Source organism: Carcharodon carcharias, chromosome 10 (assembly GCF_017639515.1).
Source record: "Carcharodon carcharias isolate sCarCar2 chromosome 10, sCarCar2.pri, whole genome shotgun sequence".
Lineage (NCBI taxonomy): Eukaryota > Metazoa > Chordata > Chondrichthyes > Lamniformes > Lamnidae > Carcharodon > Carcharodon carcharias.
The window spans coordinates 156,581,048-156,599,439 of NC_054476.1; the positions used below are offsets into that span (position 1 = coordinate 156,581,048).

At 49.7% G+C, this 18,392-nt stretch overlaps 1 protein-coding gene across 1 annotated transcript in view; it reads left to right on the forward strand.

Annotated features, from left to right (window-relative positions):
• The window catches only part of LOC121283199 (rap1 GTPase-activating protein 2-like), a 327,656-nt gene that overhangs the window by 220,479 nt on the left and 88,785 nt on the right, over positions 1-18,392 (forward strand). Inside the window, exon 3 of the mRNA XM_041197449.1 lies at positions 8,903-8,987. Within this exon, the coding sequence (XP_041053383.1) occupies positions 8,903-8,987 (85 nt within the window). The remainder of the gene's footprint in view (positions 1-8,902; positions 8,988-18,392) is intronic.

Here is an 18,392-nt window from a genome sequence, read left to right on the forward strand (position 1 = left end):
GGCGGGCTGGGATTCTTATCGACAAGCAGCAGGAAGGCAATTGAGGGAAATTTTGCACCTGCAGTGGCCATTTGCCAACTGCAGTGGGACACACAGTGTCGGGATAGCTCAGACAGCTGAACAGGAAGACTTGGACTCAGTTTCACACCTCATTCAAAAGGCGGTTCCTCCTACAATGCAGTACCCCCTCGGTACGGCACTGCAGTAGCAGGTAGGATCAAGGCCAGGGCTGGGGCTTGAATCCAAAACCTTTTGACTCAAGGTGAGAGTGTTATCACGAAGGCTGGTGCTCTCCACGCATATGAATGCCTGTGGCCTCTAATGCAACACAAACCATTGAGGCCTTCAACTCACATCCACTCAAAATACTTTAAAAGGGGAGAGAAGCAAGCCTGAAGTCAACAATAGGCAGGCGAAGGTCTTTGAGGCTCATATTAATGATAGTGGAAGTGGTAAGGAAATTGCTGGAGGCTTCTACAACTCTACAAGGCCTTCGCCATCTCCCTTCCATTTTCTCAACAAGTCGGTCCTCCAAGTCTCTGTGCAGCTGCTGTGAATTCCTTTAAATTCCTGCACGCTCAACCACTAACCCCGCCCCCTCATCCCGCCCTATCCCCACCCATCACCCCGCCCTGCCCCCACCCATTGCCCCACCCCCTTATCCCACCCCACCCCATCCTTCTGCCCTGCCCCGCCCCCACCCCATCACCCCACCCCGCCCCCACCTCATCATCTTGTCCCACCCTCACCCATCACCCTGCCCCACCCCCACCCATCATCCCAGCCCCTCCACCCCATCATCCCTCCCTGCCCCCCACCCCAAACCCATCACCCTGCCCCGCTCCCACCCATCATCCCGCCCCGCACCCACCCCATCACACCGCCCCCACCCATCACCCCGCCCCGCACCCACCCCATCACCCCGCCCCCACCCATCACCCCGCCCCGCACCCACCCCATCACCCCACCTCGCCCCCACCCCATCACCCCGCCCCGCACCCACCCCATCACCCCGCCCCTCCCCCACCCCATCACCCCGCCCCTCCCCCACCCCATCACCCCTCCCCTCCCCCACCCCATCACCCCACCTCGGCCCCACCCCATCACCCCGCCCCGCACCCACCCCATCACCCCGCCCCTCCCCCACCCCATCACCCCACCCCTCCCCCACCCCATCACCCCACCTCCCCCACCCCATCATCCAGCCCCTCCCCCACCCCATCATCCCTTCCTCCCTCTCCCATCATCCCACCCCGCCTCCACCCATCATCTTGCCCCACCCTCACGCATCACCCATCATCCTGCCCCATCACCCCACCCCGCCTCCACCCATCACCCCGCCCCACCCCCACCATCATTCTGCCCCGCCCCCACCCTATCATCCAGCCCTGCCCCCACCCCATCATCCCACCCCTCCCCCTCCCCATCATCCCACCCCTCCCCCTCCCCATCACCCTGCCCCACCCCCACCCATCATCCCAGCCCCTTCACCCCATCATCCCTCCCTGCCCCCCACCCCAAACCCATCACCCTGCCCCGCTCCCACCCATCACCCCGCCCCGCACCCACCCCATCACCCCACCTCGCCCCCACCCCATCACCCTGCCTCGCTCCCACCCATCACCCCGCCTCGCCCCCACCCCATCACCCTGCCCCGCACCCACCCCATCACCCCACCTCGCCCCCACCCCATCACCCTGCCCCGCTCCCACCCATCACCCCGCCTCGCCCCCACCCCATCACCCTGCCTCGCCCCCACCCCATCACCCTGCCTCGCCCCCACCCCATCACCCCACCTCGCCCCCACCCCATCACCCTGCCTCGCCCCCACCCCATCATCCCACCCCTCCCCCTCCCAATCACCCTGCCCCACCCTCACCCATCGCCCTGCCCCACCCCCACCATCATCCTGCCCCACCCCCACCCTATCATCCAGCCCTGCCCCCACCCCAAACCCATCACCCTGCCCCGCTCCCACCCATCATCCTGCCCCGCACCCACCCCATCACACCGCCCCCACCCCCACCCATCATCCCACCCCTCCCCCTCCCCATCATCCCACCCCTCCCCCACCCCATCACCCTGCCCCACCCTCACCCATCACCCTGCCCCACCCCCACCCATCATCCCAGCCCCTCCACCCCATCATCCCTCCCTGCCCCCCAACCCAAACCCATCACCCTGCCCCGCTCCCACCCATCACCCCGCCTCGCCCCCACCCCATCACCCTGCCCCGCTCCCACCCATCACCCCGCCTCGCCCCCACCCCATCACCCTGCCCCACCCTCACCCATCACCCCGCCCCTCCCCCACCCCATCACCCCGCCTCGCCCCCACCCCATCACCCTGCCCCGCTCCCACCCATCACCCCGCCTCGCCCCCACCCCATCACCCTGCCCCACCCTCACCCATCACCCCGCCCCTCCCCCACCCCATCATCCCACCCCTCCCCCTCCCCATCACCCCACCCCGCCCCCACCTCATCATCTTGCCCCACCCTCACCCATCACCCTGCCCCACCCCCACCCATCATCCCAGCCCCTCCACCCCATCATCCCTCCCTGCCCCCCAACCCAAACCCATCACCCTGCCCCGCTCCCACCCATCACCCCGCCCCGCACCCACCCCATCACACCGCCCCCACCCATCACCCCGCCCCGCACCCACCCCATCACCCCGCCCCGCACCCACCCCATCACCCCGCCCCGCACCCACCCCATCACCCCGCCCCTCCCCCACCCCATCACCCCGCCCCCACCCATCACCCCGCCCCTCCCCCACCCCATCACCCCGCCCCTCCCCCACCCCATCACCCCACCCCTCCCCCACCCCATCACCCCGCCCCGCACCCACCCCATCACCCTGCCTCCCCCCCACCCCATCACCCCGCCTCGCCCCCACCCCATCACCCTGCCTCCCCCCCACCCCATCACCCCGCCTCACCCCCACCCCATCACCCCCGCCTCCCCCCCACCCCATCACCCCGCCCCTCCCCCACCCCATCATCCCGCCCCGCACCCACCCCATCACCCCGCCTCGTCCCCACCCCATCACCCCACCTCCCCCCCCACCCCATCACCCCGCCCCTCCCCCACCCCATCACCCCACCTCGCACCCACCCCATCACCCCGCCCCCACCCATCACCCCGCCTCGCCCCCACCCATCACCCCGCCTTGCCCCCACCCCATCACCCCGCCTCGCCCCCACCCCATCACCCCGCCCCTCCCCCACCCCATCATCCCGCCCCGCACCCACCCCATCACCCCGCCTCGTCCCCACCCCATCACCCCACCTCCCCCCCCACCCCATCACCCCGCCCCTCCCCCACCCCATCACCCCACCTCGCACCCACCCCATCACCCCACCCCCACCCATCACCCCGCCTCGCCCCCACCCATCACCCCGCCTTGCCCCCACCCCATCACCCCGCCTCGCCCCCACCCCATCACCCCGCCTCGCCCCCACCCCATCACACCGCCCCGCACCCACCCCATCATCCCTTCCTCCCTCTCCCATCATCCAGCCCTGCCCCCACCCCATCATCCTGCCCCTCCTCCTCCCCATCATCCCTTCTTCCCTCTCCCATCATCCCTTCCTCCCTCTCCCATCATACCGCCCCTCCTCCTCCCCATCATCCCTTCCTCCCTCTCCCATCATACCGCCCCTCCTCCTCCCCATCATCCCGCCCCTCCCCCTCCCATCATCCCGCCCCACCCCCACCCCATCATCCCACCCCTTCCCCTCCCCCAACCCACCCCTCATTGGGTGGTGATCCCAGAAGCGGGTTCTGAATTGGGCACCTTCTGGAAAGTTCAGCTCGAAGGCCCGCTAGTCACCTGCCCAGATTGCAGCCCTGGAAATCGCCCCACCTTTGGCGCCGGAGCCTGAATCGGCAACGCTTCACCCATTGGAGCCAAAAAGCACCGAGTGAATCGATTCGTTTGTTGTTTTAACCACTTCAAAAATAATAAGTTCTGCGCAGGAAGCTGAAATTTTAACCGCTTCAAACAACTAGGGCATGTCACCCACCTCAGTGATTTCAGTAATGCATATCAGATCAGAGTACCTCAGAGCCCCAGGGGAATCTTTTATCGAGGGGCCGCAGACTGCAGGTTGTTTACCATTGAGCCCTGATCTGATGTCTTGGCTATTTACTGTTGTGTTGTTAAATTGGCAATATTACACGGGTTGTGGGAAATATCTCCAGTCTCCAATAATGAGCAGTGCCAGAGGGGTTTCTGATGGATTCTGCGAGTAAATGGATGATTTTTTTTGTTTAAGGAGTCTGGGAAGAGGCTAAAAACCCATCTTTATCCCTTGCTTGTTTGTCTCATTAATTCTTTTAGTTCTTTTTCATTTCCAGTACGTTTGCTGACTCCCTGGGGAGACAGTGGAAGCAGTTAGTGTTGATTCATTCAAATGAAAATTAGATAAACTTCTTTCAGAAAATAACATTTTGGGATAGAGTACATGAGTCATCTGTGATCTGACGTACGTTAAGTTATGATTCCCAAAGCTCCCCACCACTGGGAATTTTCTTTGCATCATGTCCGGGTCTGGTGTAGACTAATTGATAGAGATTGAATGCCATGATTAGCCAAAAATTCCATTATTGTTGTATTATGCATCTATCAGGATGGTAGGAAGAAAACCAGATGGACCTTCATCTGTTTTTTTGGCTAGCGGTCCCTATATTCCTATGGTGACTGTTGAGTCCATGACCACAGTAGCAATCGGAGTGAATGGAAAAAGCTAGACCAGTGGATGTGAATCAGCGACTGTATCTCATTCAAGGAAGAGGAAATAAGATGTGTTGAATGGCCTTTTTCATCCATGCCTATTGCATGATCTCAGGCTGCATATTAACCATTTCCATTTCATACCAGCGCTGCACTTCTTTAGAGTTTGTGACCAATCTGACTCGCGAGTGAAGCAAACAACTTGAATTTATATAGCGCCTCTCATGACATCAATGCGTCATGAAGTACTTTTTTAAGTATAACCGCTGTTGTAATGTGGGAAATTCAGCTGACAAATTTTAAACAGCAAGCTCCCACAAAGAGCAATGGGGTAATGACCAGATCATTTGTCTCGGTGATGGCGGTTGAGGGACAAAGATTGACCCGGACAGTGGAAAGAACTTTTCTTTAGAACAGTGCTGTGGGATCTTTTATACAAACAAAAGAATTAGGAGCAGGAGTAGGCCACTCGCCCCCTCGAGCCTGCTCCGCCATTCAATAAGATCATGGCTGTTCTGATTGTAACCTCAACCCCACATTCCTGCCTACCCTCGATGACCTTTCACGCCCCCCTGTTTATCAAGTATCTATCTACTTGTATTATAAAAATTCAAAGACTCTACTTCCACCGCCTTTTGAGGAAGGGAGTTCCAAAGACTCACGACCCTCTGAAAGAAAACATTTCTCCTCATCTCTGTCTTAAATGAGCGGCCCCTTATTTATAAACAGTGACTCCTTGTTCTAGATTCTCCCGCAAAAAGAAACATCCTTTCCACATCCACCCTGTCAAGACCGCACCCGCCCCCGCTCCTCCCCCCCCCCCCCCCCCCCCCCCCCCCCCAGGATCCTAAAGGTTTCAATCAATTGGCCTCTTACTCTTCCAAATTTCAGCGGATACAAGCCTAACCAGTCTAACCTTTCCTCATAAGGCAACCTGCCCTTTCCTGGTATTAGAGCAATAAACCTTCTTTGAACAGCTAATGCATTTACATCCTTCCATAACTAAGGAGACCAGGATTTACACAATACTCCAAATGTGGTCTCAACAGTATCCAGTGCAATTGAATCATAACCTCCCTACTTTTGTATTCAACTCCGCTCACAATAAATGAAAACATTCTATTAGCTTTCCGAATGACTAGCTGTACCTACATAGCCTTTTGTGATTCATGCATTAGGACACCCAGATCCCTCTGAATCTCAGAGCTCTGCAATCTCTCACCATTTAGATAATATGCTTCTTTTTTATTCTTCCTGCCAAAATGAACAATTTCACATTTTCCCACATTGTACTCCATTTGCCAGATCTTTGTCCACTCACTTAACCTATCTATGTCCCTCTGTAGGCTCCTTATGTCCTCTTCAATTTACTTTCCTGCCTATCTTTGTGTTGTCAGCAAATTTAGCAACCATTCCTTTGGCCCTTCATCCAAGTCATTTATATAAATGTAAAAAGTTAAGGCCCTAGCACTGATCCCTGTGGCACACCACTTGTCACATCCTGCCAACCAGAAAAAGACCCATTTATGCCAACTCTTTGCTTCCTGTTAGCTAACCAATCTTCTACCCATGCCAATATGTTACCCCCTACACCATGAGCTTTTGTTTTCCACAATAATCTTTGATGTGGCACCTTCTGAAAATCTAAGTACAATACATCCACTGGTTCCCCTTCGTCCATAGTGTGACTCCTTCAAAGACCTCCAATGAATTGGTTAAACATGATTTCCCTTTCACAAAAATGTGCTGACTCTGCCTGATTGCCTTGAAGTTTTCTAAATGCCCGGCTAATAACATCTTTAATAATAGCTTCGAACATTTTCCCAATGACAGATGTTAAGCTAACTGGCCTGTAGTTTCCTGCTTTCTGTCTCCCTCCTTTTTGAATAAAGGAGTGACATTTGCTATTTCCCAATCTAATGGGACCTCCCCCGAATCGAGGGAACTTTGGAACTTTATGTTCACCTGTCAGGTGAGATGGGGGCCTTGGTTTAGCATCTCACCTCATCTGAAAGACAGCACTAGCCATGTAAAGCTGGCTGTTGGTTCGCTGTGGGCCTTTTCATATCACTGGCAAAGATTAATTCTACACGCCTGTGCCGGGAGCTGTGATGAGGAGGCCCAATGTGTGCTTTACGGCAGTGTTTTGGATGCTCAGCCTCGCAGTAACTTGACGATCAAAACAACACTTGTGAAAAAAATTTGCAGATCAGATGAGATGGAGGAGACTTCAGGTGGAGCACAAGCACCAGCACCACCTAGTTGGGGCGAGTGGCCTGTTTCTGTGCTGTGCTCTCGACGTACCCCTCACTGTCCAGTTTTCCCAGTTACACACAGCTCTTCCACTGGGTGGGTGGGTGGTGGAAGTGGGGAGGAGACAGTGCTCTGTATCAGCTGGAGGGTCATAACATAAACAAAGGTTTGCGAGTGCCACAGCAAGAGGAAATGTCTTGCCAGAGGCTTGGTGCTACCTGTTGGCAACAGAAAATGGTGTTTGGTGTCACCGTGTAGTGGACTCTATAACTTCCTCATTATAAATGGCAGCCCACAACTTTCAGCTTTTACATTGGCCAGTACAGACCTCCCCCTCAGTACTGGGGCAGAGAGGGAACCCACAACTAAACAGGGGAGTGCCCTTTAAACCAGCCCTGCTCCACCTTGCTAAGCACTGAATTGGATCCACATTAACATGTCCTTTTCCTGACATGCCTTAAACTGCACAGAGCATGTCCTATCCGGCAGCCTGCAAATTAGGAGTTTGCCATGGCTGCACAGGCCAGAATAGTTCTCTCTAAACTCTGCTGTTAATGGAAACGAGCATGAGTGTGGTTAGCAAGCAGACAAATAATCCAGTAAATAATCAATAGCCAACCTTAAATTGGCCCTAATGAGATTGCCTTAGAAACAGACCCTCTGTTCCTCTGTCTCTTCGCAACAGCAGCTGGGCAAATTGCTTGGAATGAGAACATATGAGCTGTGTGATTTCCAGGTGTGAAGCAAATAGCAAGTAACCAGCTATTTTATGTGCTTGTTAATGGGTCATTCTTTCATGAATGATTAGCTTTGTTGCTAGGAGCATTGAATTGTTTTTGCCAACAGTAAGCAGCTTTTTACACAAAGTTTGGCAAATGTCTTAATGCAATCTATAAACGGTATTTGTCATATTGTTGTACACCACAAATATGTAGCAGCTAGTTGGCAGCTTTCTCGACTCTGAGACTGCAGGTTGTTGGTTCAAGACCCACTCAAGAACAAGATTCAGGCTGACACTCCAGTGCACTAATGAGGGATCGCCGCACTGTCAGGGGTGCTGTCTTTTGATGTTAAACGGGGTCCGTGTTTAGCTGCCCTCTTGATTGGACGTAGGTTTTGAAGAAGAGCAGGGGATCGCTGGTGTACTGGTCAATATTTATCCCTCAGACAACTGATTGAAAGGACAGATTATTATCACATTACTAATTGTGGGAGCTTGCTGTGTGCAAATTGATTGCTATGTTTCAAAACAAAGTACAGTGAACTTTGTGTTATCCAGCAATGTACCAACCAGAATGCTCTATTAACCAGAATTTCTGACAGCCCGTTTTTCTTTTTTGAAAGCCAGTCTGAAGGTCGGAAACGAAGAGTCAAATGCCGGATTTCCGAAACCCCAATGTTGTGGTTGGTCTTCAGTTGTATTGATTTTACTGTGATGCCATGAGACTACCCAAATGCTTCTCCTTTCCCTCAAGCCCTCAAAGACAGAGCAGCACCTTTTCATTGTGGTCCGAATGGAACTCCCCATTAACCGGCATTTTTGATTAACCGGCACCACCCATTCCCAGAGCGTGCCAGATATCAAATATTTTACTGTACTTTATTGGCTGCAAGTCCTGAAAGTCTTGAAGGGAGCTATCTAAATGCAAGTATCACTTTCACAGGAGACCAAGGCTCCTGTACTCCTGGAGCTGAAGGTGAGGGTGGCGGGAGAGATGGAGCGGGGAGGGGGAGACATTTGTTCAGGGATTGGTGAAGTGGACATCCTGGGATGGATGAACATCCTACAGTTTAGGTCAGTTGCCTTTGGGGGATACAGTCTGTGCAAGGAAAGAGCTTGATGGACCAAATGGCCTTTTCACATTTTGTGTTTCCACCCGCCCTCAACAATTTCTCTTTTCTTTGACAGGAAACAAGAGATGGCTAACGGGGCTGACATGAGCACGCTGGAACCACACTTATCACCGCCTCACACAGCTCCCCCATCCACAAGGGTATGTAGCTCATCCAAGTTCTCATCAGAATAAATTGTGTGCCAACTTATATTTTCATTTTATTTGTGCAGGGTTAAATCAGGGACAGTAAAAACTCACTTAAATGTATACAGCTTAGATTAATTATAGTAAATTCACAACACAGAAACACACTAATCAGGCCAACTTGTCTGTGTGGTGTTTATGCTCTACATGAATCTTCTCCAACTCTCCTACGTTTCACATATCTAAATATACTTCTATTCCTTTCTCACTCATATACCTAACTACCATTAATACATTGATACTGTTCACATCGATGACTCCCTGTGGTAGAAAGTTTCACATTCTAGCCACTCTCTGCATAAAGAGTATTTTGTGAGTTCCATATTGGATTTACTTATGTTTATGGCCTGTGGATTTCTTCTCTACATCGCCCCTATCAAAACCCGTCACAGGAAAAACAAAAATAAAAATACCTGGAAAAACTCAGCAGGTCTGACAGCATCTGCAGAGAGGAACACAGTTAACATTTCGAGTCCGTATGACTTCAACAGAACCAAGGAAAAATAGAAAAGAGGTGAAATATAAACTGGTTTAAGGGGGGGTGGGGCAAGTAGAGCAGGATAGAGGGAACGAGGCAAAAGAGAGAGGCGGAAATCCTGTCGGAGAGAAGAGCAATACTTCTTCAAGGTAGGCGTTCCACCATAAGAACATGGCCAGGACTTTATGGCCCCGCTGCAGCTCGTCTCTCCCTGTGGATGCAGCAAGTAACTTAATGACCCTCCTCCAATAGGAAAACTGCTCTGATCTGGAGTCTCTGCTGGACTACGTTGTTTTCTTTCAATGTAATTCACTTGAAAAGGTGAAACCAGCACACAAGATTGAGATCTTTTAAGCACCAGTTGCATTTCAAGCAAATAGTACTCAAAGTGGAAACTCTACCCCCTGAGCTTTTAAGCGTACTAATGGATTTCTCATAGTGTTGCTCACATGTCATTGTAAGCATATCTCTTTTCAGGCCACTGTTTGGAAACCCTCTGTTTGGAAATGATCAAAATTCCTTCACTGTGGCTGGGTCAAAATCCTGGAGCACTCCCTCCCTAACAGCACTGAGGGTGCTGATTCCTTTGGGCAAAATTTTACAGTCCCCTGTGGGCGGGTTTGGAGGCAAGGGTGGGGGGGGGGTCATGTAAAACTCCATGAGTGTCGGGATTTAACAGGCGGCAAGTGAAACCTCCCCTAAAGTGGCCATTGAGGGTGACTGAACGCCCAGCCGCAATTTCTCAGCTGGCAGGAAGGAGTTGACCAACAAGCAGGGAAGCATGACTGCTGGGCCTTGGGAGAAAAAATGGGGGATGCCTCATTCACAGACCCTCTTTTCTGATTGGAGGAAAGATCCAAGTTCTCCCCAAGGCCTAACCCCTCCTCCACCTCAGGGATGTCCCCTTCTCCCCTGGTCTGTGCTTCCTGGCCCCAAATGCCTTTGCCCCACCACCCCCTCCCACCACCCCCACCTCCCTGCCATGGCCTTCAATCCTGGCTCTGTTGTTGACAGCCCACCCTCCATTACATACCTGCTGTAGTAATGATGTTTATATTTAGTGTGTAATGTACCTTTAAGAATAATACTTATTAAGGAAGATTACATGATTTGCAGTAACCAATAGGAGATTAGCGCAGGCTACCTCAGGACTCTGTGTAGATGTAGAGTTGGAGTTGAAAGCACACGTGTAGTTGCTGCTGAGTATGTTGTAAATAAACTTAATGTTTCCGTCCAAGAAGTGTCTGTGGATCAACTCTATCAATTGTAGCAACTTGACCACCCTTACAACAAACTGGTGATGAGGGTGGGATAGGACTGAACAGAAGAAATCAAGTTGAAAAGAAATCCCACACTGTACCCCGCCCGGTGATTGTAAGTAGCAAGCTCCATTAGAATTGAAGAAGTCATCCCCTCTCAAAATGCCACACTTTGGGAGAATTGATCTTCTTGAATCAGCCACAGATGATCAGTCTCAATATGTAGAACGCCTCACGTTCTTTTTTCAAGCAAACAAGATTACGGGGAAGAGAAGAGGCGAGCAATTCTCTTAAGTACTTGTGGGAGCAAAACCTACAGTTTGATTCGAAGTTTGATGGAACCAGTGCCTCAGATTAAAAAAATTTCGATGCATTGGTGGACCTCCTGAGGGGTCTTTTCCAACCAAAGCCCTCAGTCACGATGAAGAGGCTCAGGCTTAATTCGCAAAATAGTGCCCCAGGTGAGTTAATTGCATGCTACATGGCAAATTTGAAGCAGCTAACAGAACATTGCGAGTTCGGTACAACTCTAAATGACATGCTCAGAGATCGTTTAGTGTGTGGTGTGAATGAGGACACTATTCAGAAAAGGTTATTGTCCAAAGTGAATTTGGATTTCAAGAAGGCGCTAGAGATAGCGCTGGCCATGGAAAGCGCTGTAAGAGATTCAAAAGCAATATAAAATGACACTGTCCTCCACATTGGGTGGGAAACCCCAGCTGAAAAGGGCCTGAAAATGCAAAACTTTACTGAGAAATGGGACATAGCCCCTGCTAGCCGAAGAATAAAGAAAAGTAATTGGAGAATACTTTCAACAGAGCTGCAAACAAGCAGTCTTTTAGCGATTGGCTATTTAAAAAAATTGAATGCTACTATTGTCACAGAAATGGACATTTAATGAGGCAGTGCAAGGAAAGATCCAAACAGGCCTGTATACAAAAGAAGCCCAATGAAACCTACAATGTAGAAGAGCCTGAAACAACAAATTCAGACATTTACTCATTGTTTAATCTGAAAGTTGGAAAGACAGAACCAATATTTGTCACAGTGAAAGTAAATGGCAAACCTGTTAGAATGGAAGTGGACATGGGAGCTTCCACTACAATAATTGGGGAACATACCTTCAGATATCTGAGTAATGGTGAACATCAATTAAGTTTAGAAGAAACAGCTGCCAAACTAAAAGCATATACGGGTGAAGACATTCAAGTGAAAGGCATAAGCAGCATAACTGTCCACTATGGAAGCCAATTGGCAAAGCTACCTGTGTTGGTATTGAGAGGCAGAGGACCAAGCCTTCTACGGTGAAATTGGCTGAGGGAAATTAACCACTGGGATTCCAAAAGGAAGTTGCAAGCATTCCTGTTTTGAAAAAGGAATGTGTAAGGACTTAACAACCTGAAGAAATGCGGACAGTCTTAAGCCAAAGCCTGGAAGTTCAGCAGAAGGAACCTGAAGTGACCCTGTTTGATGACAGAGTTCGAGATGAGGTGAGCAACCTTCGCAGGGAAAAAGGAAACCTGCTGAAAGACCTTCACATGCTGCAAGATTCCCTCAGGTCAAAGTTTGTACCTCTGGAAAAGTATGAAGAGAAACAGAAAGAATTCAGCACTTCTCTGACTAAACTGAAGAACAAGTTGGCAGAGAAGACACAACAATGCTCAATTTTCCAGAAGGCAGCAAACAACTACAAAAAAGAGATGGAAGAGCTGAAGAATCAGCTAAATGAAGCCAAAGAGGCTTTGGAGGCAAAATTCACAGAATTTTCCAAGAAGCAGACAGATACTGAAAGTTTGGGAGACTCAGACAATGAGCTCAGACAAGTTGAGCTTGCATCTGAGAGAAATCTGGCCAATAGTGAAGTCAAAAAGAAGGTCGAGATTAAAGTCTGCGCTAGAAAGAAGAAGGCATGTGGAAAGAAAGATACAGAAATACTAATAGGGCTTTAACTCTGGCATCATACAAATACACTTTCATACATAGGCCTGGTAATCAAATCACAAATGCCAATGTCCATAGTCGTTTGCCTTTACAAGAAAATTATGATCACATCCCAGTTCCACAGAAACTTGTTTTACTGTTAACTTTCTTAGAGTCCTCACCAGCATGCGCTCTTCAGATCAGAGCCTGGACAAGTCAGGATCCAGTCCTATCTCAAGTACGGGAACAAGTGCTGCATAGTTGGTCACAGGAGCCCATATATGATGAAATGAAACTTGTCTTCAACAGAAGACATGAAATAATCAGCCAGGAGGGCATCTTATTGTGGGGAGCACGAGTGATAGTTCCTCCAGAGTGAAGGGAGCCACTTTTAATTGAACTACACAGTGCCCGTCCAGGAATTTCCCAAATGAAGACCATAGCACGCAGCTACAATATGGTGGCCTGGGATGGATGGCGAAATAGGGATTTTGGTAAAGCACTGTGTGCAATGTCAGCAACTGCAAAAGTTGCCAGTGACAGCTCTATTACATCCATGGGAGTTTCCAGGTAGACCCTGGGTGTGGTTACACATTGACTATGTTAGACCTTTCCTGGGAACGTTTCTGCACATTGTCAATGCTGATTCAAAATGGTTGGACATATATGAGGTGAAGTCACCAACGTCAGCCACTACAATTGAGAAACTACGTCAAAGTTTAGCCATTCATGGTCTACCAGAAGTAGTCTTTTCCAAAAACGGCAAGGCATTTACGAGCATTGAGTTTCAATGGTCTATCAGCCTCAACGGTATCACTCATGTGAAAACTGCACCATACCACCCTTCCTCAAATGGACTGGCTGAAAGGGCGGTTCAAATGTTCAAGGCAGGCTTAAAAAAGCTAACCAGCGATTCCTTAGCAACCAAGCTAGCACGCTTTCTTTTTCATTACAGGACTACCCCTCACACAACAACAGGTGTCACACCTGTGGAGTTATTGTTGAAACCCCGTCTCAGGAGGAGATTGAGCTTAATAACGCCGAATTTAGAGGGGAAAGTGGAAAAGAGTCAGGGAAGCCAGAAAACTAGACACGACTGGCATAATCGTAAGCAGATATTTAATGTGGGATAGATGGTATACATGAAGAGCTTTGGAGAAGGACCAAAGTGGTTACCGGGTGAAATAAGTGCAGTAACTGGACCCCTATCTTACCACGTGGAGGTGGAAGGCTGGATCATCCATAAGCATGTGGACCATTTAAGGAAGAGAGAGACAAATCACCACGGGCAGAATTTTCCCCCCATCGGGGGCGAAGTTGAAGCTGTGCGCGCCTCCGATTCGCGCTCCTGATTGGGGGCGTGGCGCCATTTTACGTGGGCGGCCAATTAAAGCCCGCCCAACGTGACGTCTGCACGGAAGCGCTGTCCGCTCCCTGTGCGGGCAGAGGGGAATCCCTAAACCTGAGAGTGCGCTCTTACGCGCATGTGCGAAAGAGCACACTCATCTCCCTGAGGCTAAGTGCTGCCTCAGGGAGATCGCCTCTACTGTCAAAAATATTAAAAATAGAGAAGAAAAAATTCCCTGACATGTCTCCTTATGTGACACTGTCACATGAGTTGGGACATGTCCATAATTTTTTTAAGAACTTTAATAAAATTTCTAAAAGCCTACATGAAATCTCATCCTGCCCGTGGATGAGGTTTGCTGCTTTTTCTAATTCCCACCAAGGCCCCTGGCCTGCCCACCAACCTTAAGGTTGGACGGGCAGGTCCATTCATTAGTTTAATGACTCTGTCAATGGCCTCAATTGACCATTGACAGGTTGGTGGGCGCACAGCTAATTTTGCTGCACCCCCGCCTACCTGAAAATTTAAATGGGGCGGGGTGACTTCAGGAGTTCCGCCCAACGCCATCCTGCGTCATTTTATGCGTCAGCGAGTGTGCCTCGCCCTCCCCACTCACCGGGAAATTCCTGCCCCAAGATTTGGGTCCACCAGTGATCATGACCAGCTCTGTGTTTCCTGTTGACGATTCTCAACCCAGGACAGACATGTCTGATGTTCCTGTAAGAGTTGAGGATACAGAACTGCAAATGCCCACCGAAGTACCTGATGTTCAGGCAACTCTGGAAAAGGAGGTTCCTGACAAAGCATCTGACGGTGTGGAGCTGAGACATTTCACACGTATCAGGAAACCACCTGAAAGACTGAACTTGCAAATCCATTATCCAGTATAAATATTATGTTGTCTTGAAAAATGTGTACTTGTAAGTATAATATGTATATTCAGTTCCAAAGAACAAGAGCCAGGAGCCAAATGGCAAGTGTTGAGTTGTACTATTAACAATAGGGTTGACCTGCAGACATTTCTTGGATGGAGACATAAGTTTATTTACAATATACTCAGCACCACCTACACATGTGCTTTCAACCCCAACTCTTTTTCTACACAGAATGTACGGAATGTAGTAATTATGGTTTTATTTAGGGTGTAATGTACCTTAAAGAAAATGCCTGTTAAGGAAGATCACATGATCTATAGTAACCAATAGGAGAGTAGTGCAGGCTACCTCAGCAGTCAATGTAGAGATAGAGTTGGAGTTGAAAGCACATGTGTAGTTGCTGCTGAGTATATTGTAAATAAACTTAATGTATCCGCCCAAGAAGTGTCTGCAGGTCAACACTATCGTTAATAGTACAACTTAGCCAGCCTTACAACACTTGCCATTCGGCTCCTGGCTCCTCCTCTTTGGGACTGAATGCAGTCTCAGCAGTGGCCACTGCCCACAGAGGTGCTGCTGAGACCAGAGAGCTAAACCTTGGAGGCGGGACCTCAACCCCAGCTGGGGGCAGAAGGCCCATCTAAAACCATTTAACACTTGGCAGGGCATTAAGTGGCCATGGGCCAGCCTGTCAGAGCAAGGGCAAGTTTTGCTTTGCCGTTTTTGATAGGCAGAAAGTCCTGCCACCATTGAAATCCTGCCCCTTGTTATTTCAGTGACCCCTCTGAGTTACCTAAAGGTCATGAAAGATAGCAGGATACCACAGACATTTGGAAAATTGCTTTGTCGTAAACAATTAGTATTTTACAAAGTATGATATCTAGAATGTGACGAGCTGGCCAAATGTTTTTGTAAAATAACCTAAGGGGGCTCTCAGCTGTGTGTGTAATAAATATCATTGTCCCACTTTCGTTTTATACTTCGTAATCCCAGATTAAGTAAGACTTTTAAGGTTCAAAGCAACATTATCTACTTAGCATTCATCAGTTTAGTCCTGGATAACAAGTTGCATCCTCAATCCTCTGCATGTTTGAAGCTGATTGTTTAGTCGAAGCATTTTCAGATACTGATCGTAAAGGGAAAGTTTCTAAATTACAAACTTATATGAAAGATCCACAAGAATTGAGGAATATCCATAAATGCTTATTCTATCCTATTACAGTAATGAGACTGCACATGGTTGATTTGTAAATTCAAATCATAGAACTGATATAGAAGGTTACTCAGGAAAAGTACTTAACAATGTGAACTTTCACCTGAGACATTGTGATACTGGCCAAAGAGCATCGGTGGAGAGAGAAAGAGAGTTAACAGTCAGATGAAAGGTTATGGACCTGAAACGCTAACTTTTTCTCTCCGCAGATGTTACCAGACATGCTGAATGTTTGCAGCATTTTCTGTTTCTATTCAGGATTTGCACTGTTTTGCTTTTGTAGCAATCATTGGTCAGAACTGAATAGAGGCTGCCTGGATTCATTTTACACTGGACTCTTACAACAAGACAGAGGAGATTTTCATTCCATCTATCTGGACTGGATTAGTACCCCGCCTACAGAAGAGAAGAGCCAATGCCTATTCTCCTGCACCGCCAGTGCCTAACAGTTCATTTTTGACTGCTGTTACCATTATTGCAAACTGTCTCCAGATCAGAAACACAGTGTCATTATGGTATGACAGCTCTGTGATGATGTACGTTATTTCATCTGACACATCGGGTGATCCTTTTTGCAAACAGCAAGATATAGTGCTATACTTTGACAATATCAGTGCTGTGAAGATGGCAATTACCACATAAAGCTTGCACATAACAGATTGCCTTAGCTTCAGTTATATTCATCCAGTTCATGAGACATAAAGTACCTCAAGCACTACTCATAATGTGAACATTACTAGTTAATTAATTATGCATGAATCTCAGAAAGATGCAATAATGCCTTTAATGAAATTGTCAAATTCAACTCTCCTGAAACACTTGGATTATTTGTAACTGTCCTCTTTTGCCTCTTTTCTTTAACAAGTCAATCTTTATCCAGCTCCCCGAACCAAAACTGTTAGGCCAGAGACCTACTCCAAGGCCAATGCCAGTGCCACTCCACAGCTTGCCCTTATGTTGTTTTATCAGAGGGATTAATGTCCTTAACTTTAATTAACAGATAATATCTCAAAGTGCCTCACAGAGCAAATTACTTTTTGGAGTGCACTGAGGGCTAATTAAAGAAAGGCAATAGCTATTCTGCAGCAGTAACATCCCTTAGAAACAATAAGATCAATGACAAAATCATACGTTTTTTTTTAGATAGTGTTGTTTGAGAGAGGAGTATGCAGGATGCCAGGAGAACTCTCTGTAACACCCCTGCTAAAGTTTAGTGACTAAACTGTGTGGTGTCCACCCACGCAATGGCTTGGAAGAAACTGTACTAGCTTTGTTCTGTACTGTTTTAGTGTGTCAGCCTCATTTATGATCTCAAATCCTGGCTGTGAATCTTTGCACCCACAGGCAAAATTGCTACTGTTAGTGAGCTGGATTTTATTCCAAATCCTATTGCCTGGGCCAAAAGCAGTAGTTGGGGGGGTGGGGGATGGGGATGGAGGGGGGGAGGCGGGGGGTGGAGGGGGGGGGTGCGGTGGGGAAGAGAGATGGGTGGGGGATGGTGGGGGGGGGGGTTGGTGGGGGATGGGGTGGGTGGGGATGGGGGGGCTTGTGGGGGGGAAGAGCATCCACTCTGGTGATCAACAGGACTCAAGGCTGCATCTTGTCAGTGACGGTCAATTAACTTGGCTGACATTAGGCCTGCAGCCCAATCAAAGAGCTGGCAGCTCAGCAGTGCCACCACCATTAGTGGCCACTGCTGGGGCTGCACCCGAAGGATGAAGGCGCATTGATGATTAGTGCCCTCAAACTCAGGTAGGTGGGGCCTGGGGCACCAGGATCAGTCAGGCGTGCCCCATCATGGCAGGGGTTTGCTGAGGGCGTGTAGTACCGTTGCTGAGGGGCTGACCGTTGCCACCAAGGGGTACTCCCAGGCTCACAGAGTGCGCAAAAAGAGGGCCTCACCCTCCTAGAGCCAGCTTGGAGGTCACCAAGTCTATCCACTTTGCGGAGGGTCCCACCGACATTGTTAATTTGCCAACGGAGGTGAATGGAGACCCTTAATTGGCCATTTAATTGGCTCAGTTATGCTCCAAGCAGATGGGCTGTCTGCCACCTTACCACCACTGGGAAGATGGCATGATGGCAGCAAGATGAAAGGCATGCCACCTGACACCTTCCTGAGCTAGCTTGCTAGCCTTTCCAACTCTCAGCCCGACCCCAAAAGGCTGGTGAAATCCAACCCAGGTGCTGGAGGTCCACATGATGTGCTTCTGTGCCACGCAGAAGCAGTCCTTGCTCACTAGGAATGAATCCAAACCATTAATTAT